At 31.5% G+C, this 23,360-nt stretch overlaps 1 protein-coding gene across 1 annotated transcript; it reads right to left on the reverse strand.

Annotated features, from left to right (window-relative positions):
• Positions 1-9,511: 9,511 nt before the first annotated feature.
• Positions 9,512-10,326, reverse strand: LOC105766373 (putative ripening-related protein 1). Its single transcript, XM_012585810.2, has one exon. It carries the CDS (start codon positions 10,291-10,293, stop codon positions 9,724-9,726), a length of 570 nt encoding a protein of 189 aa, XP_012441264.1. The 5' UTR covers positions 10,294-10,326; the 3' UTR covers positions 9,512-9,723.
• Between the last annotated feature and the right edge of the window lie 13,034 nt (positions 10,327-23,360).

A 23,360-nucleotide genomic window follows, 5' to 3' on the forward strand; every position in this document is an offset into this window, starting at 1 on the left:
ACTGCTAGCAATAGTCGATGGGTATATCTACCAAACATAAAGGTACTGTTAATTTGTACCAATGGTTTGCAGTATAGAATGCGTCTCGACATTGCTTAAAGGTTTAAAACAGTCGTTTGAACACTTGGCATCCACGTAGTAATCGGTTGTTGTAGTACGTATGTTCTATTTCAAGGTCTGTTATACAACCAGGGACGTATCTCTCTAGCACGTGACACCACTGCCATATTTCATTATATGAAGCGTCCCACCCACTATACATCTTCTCCAACGCCTTCTGCTTAGCTATCCAAGCCTTGCGATAAGAGGGTGTGTACCCCATTTGGCTACGAATATTGGTAATTAAGACTGGCACTGAAGTCCTAGGATCTGCCTTCATCGTTGGTAGTATCAAGCTAGCTAACATAGCTGAATCCATCTTGGGATGATCTTGTGAAATACCTGTCAACGAAGTACGTTAAATAATGCAACATTACATAATAATAGCAAATGTAAAAACCCTAAATATTGTACCTGCAGCACATGTATGTGGACCTTCATACTTTTTTATCTCCCACAACCTTGTCATTTTCCTCAACGAGGCGTAGATATTCCATGAACATGTACCGTCTTGCACTGCACACTTTGCCTCAAACTTATCAACTTTGGATTTAACCACGTTGTAGTTAATGCCGTTATTGATGTTATGTTGTTTCAGTGCACCAATAAAACTATCCTTATTGGAAAACTCCTTACCAACTTCAAATTCACCTGAATCCAATAACAAACTTGTATGATCACGCATTCTGTGTGGTAGATCTGGAAACTCTAATGCATCATCTGTAGATAGATCAACATTATGCATGTGGGCTGGAGGCGAGTATGCCCTAAATCGTGAATCTTCTTCTTCATCTGAACCCCCTTAAACATCTTCAAGTTCGGTTGGAATAGGCTCTGGTTTAGAAAATAATACAACTTCTGCACCATCGGGCTCTGGCTCTCGAGGTGGATCCACATCGGAGTCATCTTCTAACCCACCATTATCTGTAACGTACAAGGTCCCCTCATCAGTAGACGTCGTAGGGAGTACATTATCCCTTTCTTCTGGGCGTTTCATAACATCTTCAATTGGATGTAGATTGCCAACCACTAGAAGTTGATGTCGTTCCTCAGTGCGTATTTCCAGCATCAAACATCGACCCACCGAGGTACATGTCCCATCCACTGACAGAGTGTCGTGCTGGGGATGTGTATTCCATACCGCTACCAAACATGGGTTGTTCTGTATTTTGTAACCCACTAACCAAGTGTCGGGCAAGGGTCGTGTATACCTCTCGAACAGCAGTCACTAGTGCATCATTTGGCGATATAAATTGTACATATAACTAAATATAGGATGCTCCACTAGTGAGATGAGTCTGCACTATTACCTCCAAGTTATGAGCACCTTTTATGTTGAACGAGTCATATGTCACCAGATCAACAGAAGAATAAAACCAATATGTAATAGACAGAACTTTCATTGGCGTCGTTCTGAATATTTTACGCCTAATTCTTTTACGAAGTTCTGTCAAATCTATGTTCTGGTTAAAAACCAGTCGCACTGTATTCTCCAATAAAAAAAACAACACCGTTCTCGGTGTGACGAACCTCACCATCATAGTAAATAACAGCACTAATACGTTCACTCATCTACAATTCCTATCCTTCTTAGCCTCTCTAAATTTTTTTTGCTATAACTTATGCAATTTGAGAAAAAAATTTTCCTCATTTATAGCCTCAGGCCAAACAGGAGCTACTATAGGAAAAGAGCATCCACGTGGGAGCTTCTTTCAGTACTTTTGCTGACAAAGCATCCTGCTTAAAGCGTTTTTGACACTATTTTCTCAGAAACGTCTACTCGAAATTATTTTTTCAGGAGCTACTGTAGCAAAAGCACGTCTACGTGGGAGTTTCTTTCAGTACTTTTGCTGACAATGCATCCTGCTTAAAGCTTTTTTGACACTATTTGCTCAGAAACGTCTACTCGAAATTATTTTTTTAGGAGCTACTGTTGAAAAAGAGCGTCCACGTGGGAGCTTCTTTCAGTACTTTTACTGACGATGCATCCTGTTTAAAGCATTTTTGCCACTATTTGCTCAGAAACGTTTTCTCAAAATTATTTTTCAGGAACTACTGTAGCAAAAGAGCGTCCACGTGGGAGCTTTTTTAAATTAACAAATAATTTAATTAACCCTAAATATCAAACCCTAATTTGTTTGAGTTTTTTCCTTAAAAACCCTAAACATTAAACCCTAATCTAATTTTTTAAAAATTTATAATTAATTTAATCAACCCTAAACCCTAATTTATTTGATTTTTTCCTTAAGAACCATAAACTTGAAACCCTAATCTAATTTTGAAAATTTTATAATTAATTTAATTAAGAAACCCTAAACCCTAAACCTTACTTATTTAAATTTTTCCTTTAAAATCCTAAACTCAACAACCCAAAACCCTAACCCTAAACCCAAAACCATAATGTAAACGGACGACGAAAATGCTTCCTCAAGGAAGCGTTTTGTTCACGTGGACACAAAACGCGTCCTTGAGGGCGCGCTTTGTGTCCACGTGGACAAAGCATTTCCTTGAGGAAGCGTTTTCCTAATTTTTCACCTAATAACGCGCTGACATGGACGCGTTTTAGTGGAAATTGGCCCATTCCGATAGTTAATTTAGGACCTGTCCCATTTCAGTAATTTTAGATAAAAAAGGTGCTTTTATTGGTAATTTGGCCGAAAAAAAGTCTAATAATGATAGAGCCCATCGATATGAATATGATTCTCTTTTTTTCCCTTATATTATTTATATAAAATAGTGTATCGGGTTGCATAATGAATTTTGTTAATTTCAGTTTAGTCATGGATTGCTAGTTTGATAATAGATGTGCTTTTTTTCTTGTTGTAATTTTCATGTCCGTTTCAAGGTTCATCGTTGGTATTTGTGGAATTGAATTGCAATTGAAAAAAATATTTTTTAAGATATTTTTTATACACTAAATGTTAATTCTATTACAGTTTAGACAAATTTTTTTTTCTGGTTGAACATAAACTTAGAAAATTAAGCCAACATCAATTCAAATGAAATTATCATCAGTGACCAGCGACTGTCTAATATCTTCTTCAAGCCAACATCTCACATAATGTGGTGGATCTTCCAAGATAACCAGCTGCTCAATTATGCCTCCATCTCCCTTAGCTATGCAATCAACAACTTTACTGGCATTTCGCTGAATATGTCGAAATTTGACTTCCCAATTTTTGGAACACCAACCGTGAATCAATTCAAGAGGAAGCCGACCGAATTTGAAGTTTTTTTTCCTATTTTTTGTTTCAATTTTTTGCTGTGTTTTTTTTTTTTTGCTTGCTTTTTTCCTCTTTGGTTGTCGAATTTTTGGGGGAAAAAACCCCCCTTTTATTGTTGATTTTTTCAAGGAGTAGGTAGCTTGAGAGGAGGGCCACCACCCTAGGCTGATCACCGAAAAATCGGGGGGTAGGTGCGCAAATCGCACCTGGCGGCTAGGGATTTTGTGCTAGAAGGACCAAATTATAAATGATGTAAAACTTCTAGGGAAAAATGTAATTTTAGGAAAATTTGGGGTCAAAATATAATTTTAGGAAAATTGGAGGTCAAATGTAATTTTAAGAAAGTTAGGGGGGTTAAAATGTAGTTTTAGGAAAGTTAGGAGTCAAAATGTAAGTTTTAACTTTTGTATTTTTCTTATTTATTATTATTATTTTTTTATTATTATTATTAAAATTAAAAAAAAACAAAAACACTAATGGGCTAAAGCCCAAACAAATCCAAAATTAAACCCAATTACCCAATCCCAGCTGGCCCAAAATTATCGGGCCCAATCATTGGGCCCATATGAGACAGGCCCAAACTCATAATTAAAACACGAAACCTGAACCTGATAAAATCAATTGATTTGATTAACTGATTTTAAAATTGATTTTATCAATCTAATGGACTTGACCGAGTCAACTAAGCCAATATCATCGTTTTAATTGGGTTTTGCTCGACCCTACTAAAAAACATATCGATATTATTAAAATTGATATATTTACCTTATTATAAAAGATTAATTATAAAAAATTCAGTCAATGCTAAAGTCACATATAACTCTAAAGACCCCTCAAAAAATTGAATGCATCAACAACAAATTTATTGTCGATGTTTTATTGAGTTCGAAAAGGTTGATAAAACTGAATTATAGAATAAAATCATGAGGTCTTAAATGCAATTGAATTAAATGTGATCCTAAAATGTTAGAGTTCTTATCCCACAAATGTGAAAGTGCTTGTCAAGCACTGAAGTATAACCTAAATATTGGTTTGTGTTAAAATTGAAATGTTTGTGTCATCCAAAAAGATCTTGCATTCAATTAATTGTGATCGAGAAATAATGTCAGATTGCTTGAAAATTGGTGAAAAAATTCTAAGTCTATGGCAAGTAATTTCATGATGATTGGGAAATAAATAGGCAACATTTTTCTATGTTCTTCTTTCAAATGTATTTGACAAGAAACATAGAAAATGACAAAGAAAAAGAAAATGAAATAAAGTTGTCAGATCTCAAGACTCTTTGTTCTTCTTTCATTGGATCGGATCGACGGGCTAGAAAGTAAAGTTCCGGCCTTCGTGCCTTATGATGTAGGTTGATATTTTGTTCCTTTGAATTTTCAAACACAAAAAGCAAGAAGCTGGAAGGAGCATAAGAGAAGAGGTGGGACTGGAGGCAGGGAGATGGTGGAGGGAACTTGTCAAAGCTAAGAATCTCTAAAATATTTCTCAACATTTTTTTTTAATTTATTGATTCATGAAATCAAATTTGGTATTTCTCAACTTGTCAAATTAGTGCTCAATTTTTTAGAGATTACTCACATAAGGATCAAACCTTTCAAAATGGTCAAATAAGAGTTTAACCTTTACTGAAGTGCTAATGTTTAATTGTAATCCCTCTAAATAAACCACTTATTTTCCAGTTAAATTAAAATTTCATAGTAAAATAATTTAATTATCAATAACTTTTTCCCAACTCTTGACATTAGAAAAGTCGGAAAAAAGAAAAACACAAAAATTATAAATAAAATGGGTCGTCCATATTCATAAAATGGCTAGTCTTTCTTTTCTATTATTTCATTTTTGCAATGATGAAACATTTAAAATTATTCATTATTTTACATGATCCTCTCCATAAGTACTTTTACTTGTGAGAGAAAAAAGTCTAATAATGAAAGAGCCCATCGATATGAGTATGTTTCTCTTTTCTTTCCTTATATTATTTATAAATGCTTTTAAATATTGTATAATTTAATTATCAATAACCTTTTCCCAACTCTTGAATTAGAGGATAAACACATTTGAGCATGATCAAACTTACTTTTTCCTACACTAACAATAATACTAATACTAACTAAACTAAAACCCAGCCAATCATATATTTTAATTTTTAAAAATAATAAAACATGTGCATCAAGAATAAATCTAGTATATATATTATATAAAATAGTGTACCGGGTTGCGGTGACAGATTTTGTTAATTTAAGTTTAGGCATGGATTGCTGGTTTGTGATAGATGTGTTTTTTTTCTTATGGTAATTTTCATGTTCGTTTCAGGGTTCATCGTCAGTATTTGTGGAATTGAATTGCAATTGAAAAAAAAATAATTTTTACGATATTTTTTATACACTAAATATTAATTCTATTACAATTTAGACATATATTTTTTTTTCTGGTTGAACATAAACTTAGAAAATTAAGCCAGCATCAATTCAAATGAAAATTATCATCAGTGACCAGTGACTGTCTAATATCTTCTTCAAGCCAACATCTCACATAATGCGGTGGATCTTCTAAGATAACCAGCTGCTCAATTATGCCTCCATCTCCCTTAGCTATGCAATCAACAACTTTACTGGCATTTCGCTGAATATGTCGAAATTTGACTTCCCAATTTTTGGAACACCAGTCGTGAATCAGTATTGCTTCAGCAACACTACTTTCGTATAAAATTTCAAACATATTTTTACTGATTTTTTAGAGAAAAATATATCTTGTTGATTGTTTTAACGATTACAATTTTTTAAATAGTTTTAAATATCTTATGAAGTATTTAAATTTTAAAATTATATTTTTAAACGAAAATTCATTAATTCATTTAATGAATGAGATCATACAATTTGAAGGGAAAAATAACGAACACCCGTTATACGTGTTGAAGGATAAGCTCTATTAATATAACAAAAACTTCAGTTTCAGCATCAACAGAACATTATGACACGTTGACAATTGGCTCTGTTACAACTGAAGTATAAGATATCAGGAGTGATTGCAAGCATTTAATACAATAAAGAAATCAGCACCGCATGGTCTAAAGCACTTAAAAATATGTTTTTAGATCACTCTAAATTTTAAAAAAATTAATAATTTTTAAAATTTTGTTAAATGTGATCTGAAAAAATCATCTTTTATATAGATATTTTAAAATTCTTTTAAAAAGATAAATTTGAGGTTTGCGTTGACTTCTAGAGAAAAAAGTAGGTTTAAGAGTCTGTTACGTGTAGGCAAGGTTGTAATAACCCTAAAACACCCTAAATCAGTACTTGTTAATTACGCATTGTCAAAAAATTCAAAATTTAAAATGAAAAATCTAATATTTAATTGTGAACCCTTAAAATAAAATACTAATTAATTCCTTAGTGAAATAATTTTTGGTATCTGTTGATTTCCGCTCAAGCATCCAATGAAAGTATATTTTATAAATCGACTTATTAGTAAACATTAAAATTATCTGAAAGAATAGTTTTTATTAATTTTGTTTTAAGTCACCAAAATCTATATTGAGTTGTAAATTTAATTAAATAAATCAAATTTAGAGACAAAATTAAATAAAAGTTTAAGTCTACTTGTAAAGTTCAATCACATATGAGTTAAATGGTAAATTTACTTATATTTTCAAAGTGTAATGACAAGTATCAATTAAAATATAGTGATAAATTTCAATATTTACTTATAATATATAGTGGTAAATTTACACTTTAACTCCATAATTATTAAAGTTCTTATCCCCAAATCATCCACAGTTTGTGGAAGAGCTCAAATCAATTTATGAAGTTTAACCCTAAAGACCCATTTGTGTTAATAAAGTCAACATTTACTGTTAAAAATAATTTTTATTTAAAAAGTTAATATTTTAAAGTTTTATGATTTTATAAATGAAATATTTCTACTAGAATTAAACGCAATTGAAAAAATTTAAAATATTTTTATATAATAAATGTTCACTCTATTACAATTTGGATATATTTAATTAGAGTAACTAAAATAGAACATTTAATAATAAAAGGAGGAATTTGATGCACTCAAGAACCCAAATACTTTTAAATTATAGGGACTAATAGCATATTTTAAACAATTTATTATTCTGAAAATAAAAGAATATATAGTAATTAATAAAACATATATTTTACACCTTTTATATAGAGATTTTAAAATTCTTTTCAAAAGATAAATTTGAGGTCTGCGTTGAATTCTAAAGAAAAGAGTAGGTTCAAGAGTCGGTTATGTGTAAGGGAGATTGTACTAGCCCTACAACACTCAAAATTGGTACTTATTAATTATGCAATTGTCAAAAAATTCAAAATTTATAATTGAGAAATCTAATGATTAATTATGACCCCTAAAATAAAACACTAACTTTTCGAGTGAATTAAAATTTCTTAGTGAAATAATTTTTGGTACCGCTTGATATCCACAAAAATATTAAAAATATTTTTAAAATAAAAACAAAACTCATAAATTCACTTTATTTGGAAAAAGATATCTCCAAATTAATTTGATCAGTGGTTCATCGCCTTGGAGGCTTGTGTCAAATGAAAGTATATTTTATAAATTAAAAGATGTCGAAAGAATAATTTTATTAATTTTGTTTTAAGTCACCAAAATCTATATTGAACAAATTAAATTTAGGGTCTGTTTGATTGCTAGTAAAATGTTTTCCGTAAAATGATTTACGGAAAATGTTTTGCTTTTCAGTAAAATGATTTACTAGAAAATATTTTACGGTGTTTGATTGAATCATGTAAAATATTTTCTCATTGCTTTGGCGATTCACGAAAATATTTTACGAAAAAGTTGTTTTACATATATTAATATATATTAATAAATTTTTATATTTTAAATTATTTTTACATATATTGCAATGATTTATTTATAATAATACTCAATTATTAAGCTACAATATTAATCGTTATAAATTGAAAAAAACTATTATCAAATAAATTATTTGTAATTGTGTTAAAAAACAAGTATTGAATAATTAAAAAAATAAGTTACTGGAAAATCGATAAACAGAAGCAGTTTTCTACCGGAAATGAAGGAATGAATGAGGCGATAGAGAGGAGAGCACGGAAAATGTCTTACGGAAATTGAAAGGGTAAGACATTTTCCCTAAAATGTAATCCATTTTCCCTTGTTTTGGAGTTCATTTTCCAAATGGAAAATGTTTTCCGCCAATCAAACGCTGGAAAAGTTGGAAATGATTTTCCGGAAAATCAATTCCGTTAAATCTGAGTTAAATGGAAAATTTAGAAGTATTGATGGATGTTAATTAAGTTTTGATTGATAAATTACTAAATGTAATTAAATATATTATAAGTTATACATTTTCTTTTGAAGGTTTCACTAATTGACACTTTAGATGCTAATTAATTTTCTTTTTCAACGTAGAAAAGGATGATCGAAGGAGATTTCAAAGTTATAAATATGTTGGTAGTCTCTTTTAGATTCATTCTAATCACTCATATTATTTTGTGGTTAAAGTATGTTGTTAGTCCCTTTATTCCTATAAAATTTGATATCCATTCCTTATACCTTAAAGGTTATAAATTCAATTTAAAAATTTAATCCAATTATTATCATCTTTGATATTTTTGTCGAATTTATCAACTTGCTTATTTTGTGTAGGTCATATACCACGACATATAAGGGAAAACTAATTAATATGTAAAGTTGACAAAAAAAATTAACGATAGGACTAAGATTTTAAATAAAACAAGAAGACTTTATTATTAACCTTTTAAGTATAAGGACTAAATCTCAAATTTTATCAAAGTATAAGGACAAATAAATTATTTCAACCTTATTTTGTTTGAAAAGTTTTTACATTTATTAGATCAAAATATTTTGTTAGTGATTGTACTTTGACAACATTTAAAATTTAATCCTTGTACTTAAAAGTTAAAATTAAGTCGTCTTACTTTTCTAGTTTAAAAACTTAGTCCTACCATTAGGATTGTAAGTATTTTCTATTAAAATCTATAAACTTGGATATATGCTGAGTAGACTGCCTTCATATAATGTTGCATGTGATTGATAATAAAATTTAAGGGTCAAATTAAAATTTGGTCCTAAAATGATTTAAATCGAATAATTAAAATTTTAGAAAGGGAAAAAGATAAAAAATTCATAAAAGTGGTTAAAATGAACTAAATTAAAGTATTGTATTTTAATAGCGCATAAATAGAATTAGACCATTTAAGCAAGGGGACAAGGTCCTAGATTAAGGACCAAATAGTTAAAATTAAAACTTTATTTTCAGGCCTTAGATATAATTAAGGACCACATATCATGCGCCTAAAGAGTAACGAACCACAACCCTTGCTTGAAACAATGGCAAATACGGAGAGGCAGAAAAATATAATCAAGCATCAGACCAGTATATCTCCATTTCGCCACGTTTATCTCCATACACTCCCAAGGCATCCCAAACTGCATCTGAGGCATCGACGATGTTGTTGGCACACGGAGGCTGGTAATCGTGTTCATCATCACACCCCACCGTCGAGTCACATTCATCGACTACCTTAGCTTTAACAGTTTTTCCATTACCGTGAATGTTAATATAATTCATACACCGTTTTTTCTTGTTGAACCACCCCGTCGAAAGTGCCACGATCAATTCTGAATCTTTATGATAGTTGTTGTCGCATTCACATGGACCGCCACCGTCCTCCTTCGGACCGAATCCGTTGAGAGTTAGGGTTGCCGTGGTATGACTTGAAACCGGCGGCGAACATGTATACGTGTTATAAAACTTGCCTTCTTGGCAACAATCAGAATCATGGCCTTTGTTACATTTACCTAGAGGAGGCTTTTTGCCTCTAAGCTTACCGCTGGGTTTGCATGTATCTGCTTCCACCATGAAACAATTTGTAATAACTAAAACAAAGCAAATAAAAAGAAAAATAGTGGGAAAACCCTTCATATTCATATACTTTTGTTAACTAATCCTTGAAATTATACTATTTCTTAGTGCAAAGAACATGAAAATGGTGGGTTTATGTAGCCACAATTTTATCAAAAGTATCGTAAGAAGATGTCCAATGTGTCACAAAAGGTTAAATTTTGCCCCATTTTACAAGGCTGGAATCAAGTTAAAATATATGTTGGGAAATCAGGCATCTCAGTTGAGAGCCGTAAGCATCTTTAAACAAATAGAAATTCATTACGCTAAAATATACATTGAGATTTACTATATGTGTCTAAAATATTAAAAGTTAAATTTACAAATTCTAATTGTCAATTGAGTATTAACTCAATTAACATGGACATTGTTTTCAATACAGGAAGACATGGGTTCAAGTGCGTTTAAACGCATTATCATCCTATTTATGGGTTGGAGAGGGGCTATGAGTAGTTCTAGATATGTGTAGTTCTAGACGTGGATTTAAATGTATTTAAATATGTAATAATCTCATGTTAAAGCACATAAATTTGAAATCGTATATATTTAAAAGCTTTTTCAAAGCAAAATAAAAAATATATTTTAGTATGATAAAATTGAATCATTAATTAAGTTATTTAAGTCCCCAAAATTATTATTTTAGAAAATTTTTAAATTTTAAATTTCTTTATATATTTTTCAGAATTTTTTATAAAAATATATAATTTGGAATTTTATCGTATTTTTAATTTTTGAAAATTATTTTGATTTTTTGTAATTTTGTTGAGAGAGATCAATTTGCTCAATTTCAAAATTGACATGGTTACACCAATCTATTATTCAATTGTAAATTCTACTCAACTTGAACTCAAAACTCCAATTACTTATTTGAGTTGAATCAAATAACTTAATCAATTAACTCGAATTTTGAATTTCTTTTCGATTTTTTGAATCAAATCAGATTTTACTCACTCTAATCACTACTTTAGTAATATAATGAATGTAGAATATTTTTAGGGTGAAAATAATGAATGTTGATTTTAAATATACGTAATAATCTTGGGATAGGAAAGAATCTACGGGTAGGTTTGGAATCTAACTAAATACATTTAAATTCCTAAAGCAACACTAAAAGCAATAATTGTTAGAATCTTTTTATTTTCTTTGGATTTTAATATGAGATAACCTAGGAAACATAGACATGTCTGTTATTTTTTGTTTAAAAGTTTTTTACATTTATTGGAAAAGAATTACCACCGATTTTTTTATTAAGTGTGATTAGTCACCTAAAAAATAGTCTTTTATAAAAAGATTTTAAAATTCTTTTAGAAAGATAAATTTAAGGTTTGCATTGAATTCTAGAGGAAAAAAGTGGGTTCAAGAGTCGATTAGTACCCCTACAACACCCAAAATTGGTACTCGTTAATTACGTAGTTGTTAAAAAAACAAAAAAAAATTAAAATGAGAAATCTAATGTTTAATTGTGATCCCTTGAAATAAAACACTTACTTTTTGAGTGAATTAAAATTTCTTAGTAAAATAATTTTGGTATCTCTTGATATCTTTTTACAAAAAAAATCAAAACAAAACTTATGGATTCAAAAGTGATATCTTCAAATTAATATTATTACTATCTAGTTTGAGGACTATAACCCTACTATCTAGTTTTTATATATTAATCTTAATTTGAATTAGCCTATCATCGCTTAGAAATGGTTTCTAGAATATTTATACATATTTAGCTTATACTTTATGTAATAGTTAAAGTTCAATACACATATTAGATTACTTTAAATTTAAACTAACCATTTATGATAATAAATAATCGTAAGTAATTTTTCTTATTATATATGGGATGTTCATATTATCTAACATGTAAAAGGCGAATTCCTTAATTTTAATGAAGGGCAATCAATTTTCAGCTTATCCCATTTTCTTTTAGTTTCTAACAAAATCAATTGATTTGATTATGGATTTCATTACTCGACAATTAGTTACCTTAATCCATTATAACTGATTTTAAAATTGATTTTATCCATCTAATGGACTTGACCGAGTCAACTAAAACAATATCATCGCTTAGATATGATTTCTAGAATATTTATACATATTTAGCTTATACTTTATGTAATAGTTAAAGTTCAATACATATATTAGATTACTTTAAATTTAAACTAACCATTTATGATAATAAATAATCGTAAGTAATTTTTCTTATTATATATGGGTTGTTCATATTATCTAACATGTAAAAGGTGAATTCCTTAATTTTAATGAAGGGCAATCAGTTTTCAGCTTATCCCATTTTCTTTTAGTTTCTAACAAAATCAATTGATTTGATTATGGATTTCATGACTCGATAATTAGTTACCTTAATCCATTATAACTGATTTTAAAATTGATTTTATCCATCTAATGGACTTGACCGAGTCAATTAAGACAATATCATCGGTTTTAATTGGGTTTTGCTCGACCCAACCCAAAAACATGTGGATGTTATTAAATTGGTATAAAAGATTAATTCTAAAAAAGTCAATCAAAGCTAAAGTCACATATAACTCCAACGACCCCTCAAAAAATCAAATTGAATGCATCAACAACAAAGTTTAATGTCGATGTTTTATTATTTCCCAAAAGGTTGATAAGACTCAAATTATAGAATAAAATCATGATGTCTTAAATGCAATTGAATTAATTGTGATCCTAAAATGCTAGAGTTATTATCCCACAAATGTGAAAGTGCTTGTCAAGCACTGAAGTATAGCCTAAATATTAGTTTGTGTTAAAATTGAAATGTTTGTGTCATCCAAAAAGATCTTGAATTCAATTAATTGTGATTGAGAAATCATGTCAGATTACTTGAAAATTTGTGAGAAAATTCTAAGTCTATGGCAAGTAATTTCGTGATGTGTTAGAATTAAGTGACCCAAATCCTTATTGAAATAAAATACTGTGGTAAAATAAAATAAAAGTAAAATCCCTATAGAATTATACTTCTTTTATTTTATTTTAAAATAATGTTTCTAAACCTTATTAAACTCCATCTATTTGATATTATTTGAATAAGGAGTTTCACTCCTATTAGAATAAGGTTTACAAGCCTATAAATAGACATAGTCTACTCCTCTTATAATTAAGTTTTCGACATAGTGAATTTTCTTCTCCTCTGCCCGTGGTTTTTTCCCGAAAGGGTTTCCACGTAAAATCTGTGTGTTCTTTATTTTTCTATTTCTATTTTTCTTTGCGATATATTGTCATTACCGACATTATTTATTTTTTATAAATTGGTATCCGAGCTTCCGGGTTGTTCATCTCAATCACGGTAATGACGTCTTTGAAGTACGAAATTTCGCTGTTGGATCGCAACACTAGATTTGCGTTGTGGCAGATAAAGATGCAAGCAGTTCTTGCATAAATGGACTTAGAGGAAGCCCTACTAGGGGTAGATAAGATGCCTTCAACATTGACGGAAGAAGAGAAGAAGCGCAAGGATCGAAAGGCATTAACACAGTTACATCTGCATTTGTCTAACGAAATTTTGCAGGATGTGATGAAGGAAAAGACTGCCGCTGGATTATGGAAGAGGTTGGAACAGATATGTATGTCGAAAACTCTAACTAGCAAGCTACATATGAAGCAGCGTCTTTATGCTCATCGTTTGGAGGAAGGTGCATCTGTGCACGAACACTTCTATTTTGTTCGTTGCCCCCGTCTTATTCATCCTTTAGAGATACGATTTTATATAGCCGCGAGTCTCTCACAGTTGATGAGGTTTATGATTCTTTAACCTCGTATGATAAGATGAAGCATCTTGTGGTTAAAACTGACTCTCTGGGAGAGGGTCTTATTGTTCGTGGGAGACAAGATCGGAATGCTGATGATGATCGTGGGAGGACACAGGAACGAAATCCTCATAGTAAATCTAAGGGTAGATCAAATTCTTCAAACAGAGGTCAAACTTGTAACTTTTGCAAGAAGAAAGAGCACATTAAAACTGAGTGCTATAAGCTACAGAACAAGATCAAAAGGGAGGCTGCGAATCAAAATGGAAAACAACTAGAAAATTCTGGTAAAGCTGATGTTGTAGAAGATTACAGCGATGGTGAACTTCTAGTCGTTTCTGTCGACAATTCCAAAGTGAGCGAGGAGTGGATTCTTGATTAGGGTTGCACCTTCCACATGAGTCCCAATCGGGATTGGTTTGCAACTTATGAAACAGTGTCTGAAGGTATTGTGTTGATGGGAAATAATGCTTCATGTAGAATTACAGGTGTTGGAACAATCAGAGTTAAGATGTTTGATGGAGTTGTCAGAACACTCAGTGACGTACGACATGTTCCAGAATTAAAAAGAAAACGACATGTTCCAGAATTAAAAAGAAATTTAATTTCGTTGAGTACTCTTGATTCAAAAGGGTACAAATACACAGCTGAAAGTGGGGTTTTGAAGATTTCCAATGGTTCCCTCATTGTGATGAAAGGGCAGAGAAAGACTGCTAAGTTATATGTTTTGGTGGTTCTCTCATTCTCGGTGATGCAATTGTCTCATCCTCTTCCTTGTCAGATGATGATATTACTAAACTTTGGCATATGCGTCTAGGGCATATGAGTGAGAATGGCATGGCAGAATTAAGCAAAAGAGGACTTATTAATGGGCAAGGAATTTGCAAACCAAGTTCGTGAGCACCTTGCATTTTGGGAAGCAAAGAGAGTTCGATTCACGGAGGAATCCATAACACGAAGGAACATTAGAGTATATTCATTCTGATCTGTGGGGGCCATCCAGAGTGCCTTCGAGAGGTGGAGCTAATTATATGCTAACTTTTATTGATGATTTTTCCAGAAAAGTGTGGGCGTTCTTTCTGAAGCAGAAAAGTGATGTGTTTTCCTCATTTAAGTCTTGGAAAACCATGATTGAAAAACAGACGAGAAAGCAAATAAAATGCCTCTGCACAGACAATGGCTTAGAGTTCTGTTCTGATGAATTTAATAAACTGTGCAAGTCAGGAGGGATCGTGAGACACTTGACAGTTCGTCATACTCCACAGCAAAACGGCGTTGCAGAACGAATGAACAGAACAATCATGGAGAAGGTTCGATGTATGTTGTCAAATGCCAACTTATCAAAGTCATTTTGGGCAGAATCAGCCTCTACTGCATGTTTTTTTATCAACCGATCTCCATCCGTTGCCATTAAGAAAAAGACTCCACAAGAGGTATGGTCTGGTAATCCTGCTGACTATTCTGATTTAAAGATTTTTGGTTGTCTTGCGTATGCTGATGTTGATAATGGAAAATTAGAACCGAGATCTATTAAATGTGTTTTTCTTGGTTATAAAGCTGGTGTAAAAAGGTATAAGTTATGGTGTCCTGAAAATAGAAAAGTTATGATTAGCAGAGATGTTGTTTTTGATGAAACGCTATGCTACCTAACTTATCTCTTAAAGACTCTTCCAATAAAGAAAATCAAAAGCGGTGGAGCATCAGTTAATCTAGAATCGCAATGAGTCGACTACTAAAGCCGATCGAAAATTCAAAATAGAGTTTCTTCTTCACCACAATACTCTATCGCCAAAAATGAACTAGAAGAGAAATTAAACCTCCAAAGAAGTATGCCGAGGCTGATCTAGTTGCTTATGCTTTAAATGTGGCTGAAGATATAGATGCAAACCAAGAGCCATCTAATTATTCTGAGGCGGTTAGTTGTGAAGATAAAGAAAAGTGGATGTTTGCTATGCAAGAGGAGATGGAATCAATCCACAAAAACAAAACATGGGATCTTGTGAAACTTCCCAAAGGTAAAAAGGTTGTTCATTGTAAATGGGTGTTTAAAAAGAAAGAGGGGACTCCAAGAGTTGAAGAACCCATATATAAAGCAAGGCTTGTTGCAAAGGGTTACAGTCAAATTCCAGGAGTGGATTTCACAGATGTGTTCTCTCCAGTTGTGAAGCATAGTTCGATTCGAGCTTTGCTTGGTATTATGGCCATGCATGATTTGGAGCTTGAGCAGCTAGATGTAAAAACTGCATTTTTGCATGGAGAACTTGAGGAGGATATTTACATGCAACAACCAGCGGGTTTTACAGTTTCAGAAAAAGAGGACTATGTTTGCTTGCTAAAAAAGTCCCTTTACGGTTTGAAACAGTCACCAAGACAGTGGTATAGGAGGTTTGATTCATTTATGACTTCTCATGATTTTAAAAGAAGTAGCTTTGATAGTTGTGTTTACTTTGAGAAAAACAGTGATGGTTCTTTTGTGTATCTACTCCTTTATGTTGATGACATGTTGATAGCAGCGAAAGATAAATGAGAGATAAGAAAGGCCAAAGCCCAACTAAGTGAAGAATTTGAGATGAAAGACTTGAGACCAGCAAAGAAGATATTTGGTATGGAGATTCTTAGGGATAGAAAAGCAAGTAAATTGTATCTAAGTCAGAAAGGGTACATTGAGAAAGTTCTTTCCAGATTTAATATGCAGAATGCTAAGCCTGTTAGTACTCCTTTAGCAGCCCATTTCAGACTTTCATCAGCTTTGTCTCCACAATCAGATGATGAGATTGAGTACATGTCACATGTTCCATACTCTAGTGCAGTGGGATCTCTCATGTATGCCATGGTTTCTTCACGTTCAGATCTATCATATGCAGTTAGTGCAGTTAGCAGATACATGGCGAATCCTGGTAAAGAACATTGGAATGCAGTTCAGTGGGTTTTAAGATACTTACGAGGTACTACCGATGTTTGCTTACAGTTTGGAAGAACTATAGATGGAGTTATTGGGTATGTTGATGCTGATTTTGCTGGGGACCTCGATAGAAGAAGATCTCTCACCGGTTATGTGTTTACAATCGGAGGTTGTGCAATCAGTTGGAAAGCCACTTTGCAAACTACGATCGCTTTGTCTACCAAAGTCGAGTACATGGCGATTCTTGAGGCTTGTAAAGAAGCTATATGGTTGAAGGGACTCTTTAGTGAACTCAATGAAGACCTTCAAATCAATATAGTATTTTGTGACAGTCAGAGTGCAATCTTCCTTACAAAAGATCAAATTTTTCATGAGAGAACAAAACACATTGATGTTCGGTATCATTTTGTTCGTGATATTATTGCTCGTGGTGATATTGTTGTGAGCAAAATTAGTACTCATGAAAATCCTGCAGATATGATGACTAAGTCACTTCCTATAACCAAGTTTGAGTATTGCTTAGACTTGGTTGGTGTTCATTGTTGCAAATAAACCCTTAAGGGGTTTTATGGAAGAGGTGGAGAAACTTGTTCGTTGAGAGTTCGTGATGAAGAACTTGTTCATTAAGAATTCGTGTGAAGGTGGAGATTGTTAGAATTAAGTGACCCAAATCCTTATTTAAATAAAATACTGTGGTAAAATAAAATAAAAGTAAAATCCCTATAGAATTATACTTCTTTTATTTTATTTTAAAATAAGGTTTCTAAACCTTATTAAACTCCATCTATTTGATATTATTTGAATAAGGAGTTTCACTCCTATTAGAATAAGGTTTACAAGCCTATAAATAGGCATAGTCTACTCCTCTTGTAATTAAGTTTTTGACATAGTGAATTTTCTTCTCCTCTGCCCATGGTTTTTTCCCGAAAGGGTTTCCACGTAAAATCTGTGTGTTCTTTATTTTTCTATTTCTATTTTTCTTTGCGATATATTGTCATTACCGACATTATATATTTTTTACATGATGATTGGGAAATAAATAGGCAACATTTTTCTATCTTCTTCTTTCATTGTATTTGACATGAAACATAGAAAATAACAAAGAAAATGAAAATGAAATAAAGTTGTCAGATCTCAAGACTCTTTGGTCTTCCTTCGTGCCTTATGATGTAGGTTGATATTTTGTTCCTTTGAATTTTCAACACACAAAAAGCAAGAACCTGGAAGGAGCATAAGAGTAGAGGTGGGACTGGAGGCAGGGAGATGGTGGAGGGAACTTGTCAAGGCTAAGAATCTCTAAAATATTTCTCAACATGCTTGTTTTTTTAATTTCTTGATTCATGAAAACAAATTTAGGTATTTCTCAACTTGTTAAATTAGTGCTTAATCTTTTAAAGGTTGCTCACATAAGGATCAAACCTTTCAAAATTGTCAAATAAGAGTTTAACGTTTACAGAAGTGCTGAAATAAAGATTTTTCATGCACTTCAACCCAATTTGTAGAAAAAATATAGATAAATGCTGATATGTTTAGAGTAAAACACATAAGCTGATATACAACATTTGAGAAGCCTTTATTTGAACACCTTTTAAAATGTTAGGGCCTTATTTGTCTATTTTAAAAAGTTTAGCCTTCATTTAAGCACTTTTATAAAGGTTTGATCCTTTTGTGAGCAACCTCTAAAAGGTTTAACTTCAATCTTAACATTTAACTTCGTTGAAATGAAACATAACCTGAATTTTAAATTATGACTTATATATTGGTAGAGTATTCATCTTCACTTGAAACATCTTCACTTCAAACCATTGTTGTAACCCAATCATCTCTCTAAAACTTAAAAATTGAATGTGGAATTGAATTAAATGTGATACAGAAATGTTGGAGTTATTATCCCCGAATCACCCCCAAATAACGATGGCAATTGTGGAAAAGGCCCTCCATTAATAACCCTAAAGACCCGTTTATCTTAAAATTGAGAGCTTCGTTTCATCCAAAATAAGGCGTTGGATTGACTATACTAGTATTTTAATTTGGGTTATTTTCACGTTTCTTCAACTCAAGCAGCGACTTTAGTAATTAACTAATAACCGCGTGTCACAGGCTACTTTGTTTTCTAATGTTTTGACAATCACGCTTTGTAACAAGAGAAGGTTAAGATCGGAGTCGATTGTGGTAAAACTGCTCTTAACAACAGAGAGATCCGTCACTCTAAACATTAGAAAACACTTAAAAACTCACACTCTTGAGTTACATTTGAAAGGAAAACGGTGGTACAGTTTAATTAGGGTTGACTCCAACTGAAGATAAATGCTTCATCTCCATAATTTTTGAAAACTGCATTAACAAAAACAAAATAATACCAAATTATAAACTTTTAAAATAAGAAGAAAGAAAAAGAGAGGTTGCGGAGGAAAATGACGAGGCACAATCTTCCAAGTTTGAAATGTGAAGATTTTGGTAAGGGTTTTCAGAGATAAATTAGGCGACGATGTGCGAGTGCCACATTATCACTTTTTAATATTAAAATGTGTGACTGAAATTCAAATTTGAGGATTAATGTAAAAAAATAGTTGAAGTATCAAAATTAGAAAAATTATCAAATCCATCAATTAACATACGTAAAAACAACAACAAAAATCATTACAATATAATGAAAGAAAATCTCTAGTTGTTTTATTGAAAAGTTGCAAAACGTTTAGTATTTTACATCCAATATAAAATAGCATATTAACAATTTTTCAAAGGCATCGTGCAATAACTAATCAATCATCGAGCTGAAATGTTTGAAATCGTAACCTCATTCACAGAAAATATTCTATCAGAAAATATTCACAGAAAATTTAATTATAGACATATATTTATATTTTTAAATAGTAAAGTAAGTTGAATTGGGCCAACTTGAGATCGGAAACCTAAGCTGAAGCTTGAACCAAAGTGGACTGCCTAGCTATGAATATCTCTAAATATGGTATACTTGTTATGCGGGTTAAAAAAAAAGTTTACATAAATATTTTTATATAAAATCTATATTTGTAAAATATTTATATACTAATGGAATTTCGGTTGAAATGTTAAAGTTGAGGCTTTAAAACTTTGATATCGTTAGATTAAATTCTACCGTGTATGAGTTTTTTCTCTTAAAATTATTCTAATTGTTTTTAATATATTTTATAAAAATATAAAAAGAAAAACATCTTAATAATAATAATATTTGTTACAATTTAAAAATAATTTAAAGACTTTTTCCAATTGAGTTTTTCAATGTTTTTCAAAATAAATTGTGAAGAGTTACAAAAATTAAATTAAAAGAGAAGTAGAAAGATAGTCCATATATTGTTATAATAAGAAGTATATAAATTCAACAATTTATTACATTTGATTTAAATATAAAGAAATAAAATTAATAAACAATCATGTAAATACATTTTAAAAATATAACACCAAACACTCGTGGATCTCGTTTCATTTAAAGCGAATTGATGGGTTATGATTTTCAAATCAATGGTGGAAAAGTCAGTTAATAGCTCCAAAGACTGATTAAACTGATTTCTCTCCATACTAAAGACTTGTAGGGAAAAATTAGTCAAATAAAGTGATTGGTTATTATTATTATTATTATTATTATTATTATTTTGGTTTTAATCACAGGTGCATAGTTTAAAAACTTTATTGATAATGTACTAAATATTTCTGTATTATACATACACTAGTTTTATATAATGTAAATGGATTCTTTCCCATATATATTGTACACACAAATTTCAAGTTGAAAATTTACTTGAAAATTTTACGTCAAATTTTATTTATAATTTCGAAGACTGTACAAGTTTTGAATTTCTTTACAAACAAAACTCCTTTTGATTCTTCTCTTCTGTTGTCATCCTCCTCTCAATTGATATGATGTTCATCAGAATTTCTTCTACTTTAATTTCTTCAAATATTTTTGTAATGAATTTTCAACTTCTTGAACTTGTGAATGTGTAGGATGACTTAGAGGTGACCCATTTTATAGTGTCAATCACTTTGATATAAGAGTTCTTGTAGAAATTTAACTCTATTATTATTATTCATTTTTATTAATTTAATTAATTAGAGATAAAGTAATCCTTAAAGAATATGGTTTCTTTCTAAGAGAGTTCTAAAAGGATTTAATTTTTTGATTTATCCTTTCATTAATTTAGTAAGAGATATTATTACAGTAATAACAAATGATGAATTCTGAATTTTGTTGGGCGTAGAAAGGGGACAAGTCTTGAAATTTTATTTGCTTCCTACTTTGAAGAATTTGTTTCAAAGGTCACCCTCAATTTTATTATTTTCATATAGACTGAACTTGGCAATGAAACCAGGCTATCTATGTACCTTCTTTTTAAAAGATCAAGTTATAACGTAGTTTAAATTTTTTTGGACTGTAATTTAAGCTCGTGCTTAGGAGTATCATCATTTATTATGTCTAAACAATTTAAATTCATGCTTAGGAGGTCATCATTTATTTCGTATGAATAGTTTAAGCTCGTGCTTCATTGGATCATCATTTAGTTTTTATGAATAGTTTAAGATTGTGCTTAAAGCATGACCGTCTGGGTTGAATAGTTTAGGCTCCTTATTAGGAGCATTAGATGAACAGTTTAAGGTCATGCTTAGCAGCATCATCATTTTGGATGAAGTTCGTGCTTAGGAGCAATGTGACAATATAAGCTTATACCTAGGAGAGATGCTTTTCATTGGCTTCTTTGACATGTGGCTAGAGTCCAATCATGACCATTCTGATATTCCAAAAATAGATGATTGCCCCCAATCCCTTCGAAATTCACCATCTTACTTCTACTTAGAGCTAGTGTAATAGGATTGAAAGAGCCAAATTTGATGAATCTGTCCATAATATTGTATTGAGAAACCAAAGCATTGAAGTCAAGTTTGATAATGCCACTTCTTTTTCAAACATGATTTTTTTCTTCTTCATGGAGTTGTATGATTTTTTCTTTAAACTCGGTGATCTTCTGAAGAGGATGCCTAATCGATGGATGGTATTTGCAATAGTTGAAATCATCTACACGATTGGCTTCTTCAGGTCGCTTCTGATAACTATCATATTTAGAGTTATTATAGTATCTATAGCATTTTAGGTGGTAATTTTAGTATTTAGGTTCGTTTTCATTGCATTTTATAGTTTTTGTGGATTAATTATATTTTATTTCAATTTTGTTGAAAATTTCTAATTTTCAAAGTTAATTCAGACTTGTTTCTTATTTTTTTTATTTTCCCATTGCAGGTCTCGGAAGAAGAATACAAAACTTGGAGCATAGAGCATAAAGTAGTGAAAAAAAGTCCTCCACTCCACCGAATTTGATTCACTGCGGTGGAGCATGCTCTATAATTCATAAAAATGAAGAGGCTAAGGGGAAAACCCGCAAAGGGCACCTTAGGCCAAAGGGGATTTGAGTTGAAAACCCGAAGGGCGGCTCAAATATTGATCAGAATGGGGCATGAAGTGATCAGATTAGGGCATGTGGTGATCTTGCTATACCTGAAAGGGTAAGGCGATGTCTTGGGGCATCGGCAAAGTCCTGTAGATCTTCTAAACACATGTCAAACTCAGAAAGGTCTTCAGAAAGTTTGTAAAGAGAAGTTCAAGCTGCGATATCTGGGGCACCTAACCTTCATACTATTTATTGAATTTGTTGTTCTTGGAATACTTCATTCTTTTTCAAGATACATGTTCCAATCAATTCCTCTTTTTATTCTTGCTATCCTTGATACTTTATTCATTTCGAGTTATGCTCTCAAATCAATTCTATTTTATCTATCGTTATGATCTTTTGCAAGCATGTTGCATTAGAATAATGATTAATGGACTAATAATACTTTCACAATGGAAGTTTTGCATATTACTCTAGAAGTTTCTAAATAATATAGGAACCTGAAATAGGACTATTGTTCAGAAAACACCAAGTTTAAAGGGTGAAATATCTAAGAAGGAAGGGTCTAAGTTAAAGACTATCCTTTTAGATTTTGTTGTCCAAACATTGAACAAAATGACAAGATGCCGTGTTGGTGACAAAGCTTCAATGAACAAACAAGCAAGGATTACCGAGTGATAAGAAAAGGTTTTCTGGGAGAAGAAAATTTTGCAATTGTGCATGAGCATTTGGTATGACACCTAGGAATGAGGTAAAGGACCAAAGAGCTTCACATTTTGTATCCTTGAATTGCGATAGGAGAAGATTAAGAAAAGCCATATATTTCTACCCTTGGGTTACAGTGGGAGATTGATGGTACAAATTTTATGTCCCAGTGGATTGAACTTCAACGTTCACAGTAAGGGGCAATCAGATTAAGTGTTTCTTTGGATATGCCAGCCGAACAAGAAGGCGTTGTAGCACGTCAGTGATAAAGCCTTAATAAGCTTTTGCGTGATGATAACCTAAGCA

This window comes from Gossypium raimondii, chromosome 5 (genome assembly GCF_025698545.1).
Source record: "Gossypium raimondii isolate GPD5lz chromosome 5, ASM2569854v1, whole genome shotgun sequence".
NCBI classification, from domain to species: Eukaryota; Viridiplantae; Streptophyta; class Magnoliopsida; order Malvales; family Malvaceae; genus Gossypium; species Gossypium raimondii.

Bases quoted from the DNA above. Each gene is read 5' to 3' on its own strand.
- LOC105766373 (XM_012585810.2), bottom strand. From the start codon at position 10,293: ATGAATATGAAGGGTTTTCCCACTATTTTTCTTTTTATTTGCTTTGTT.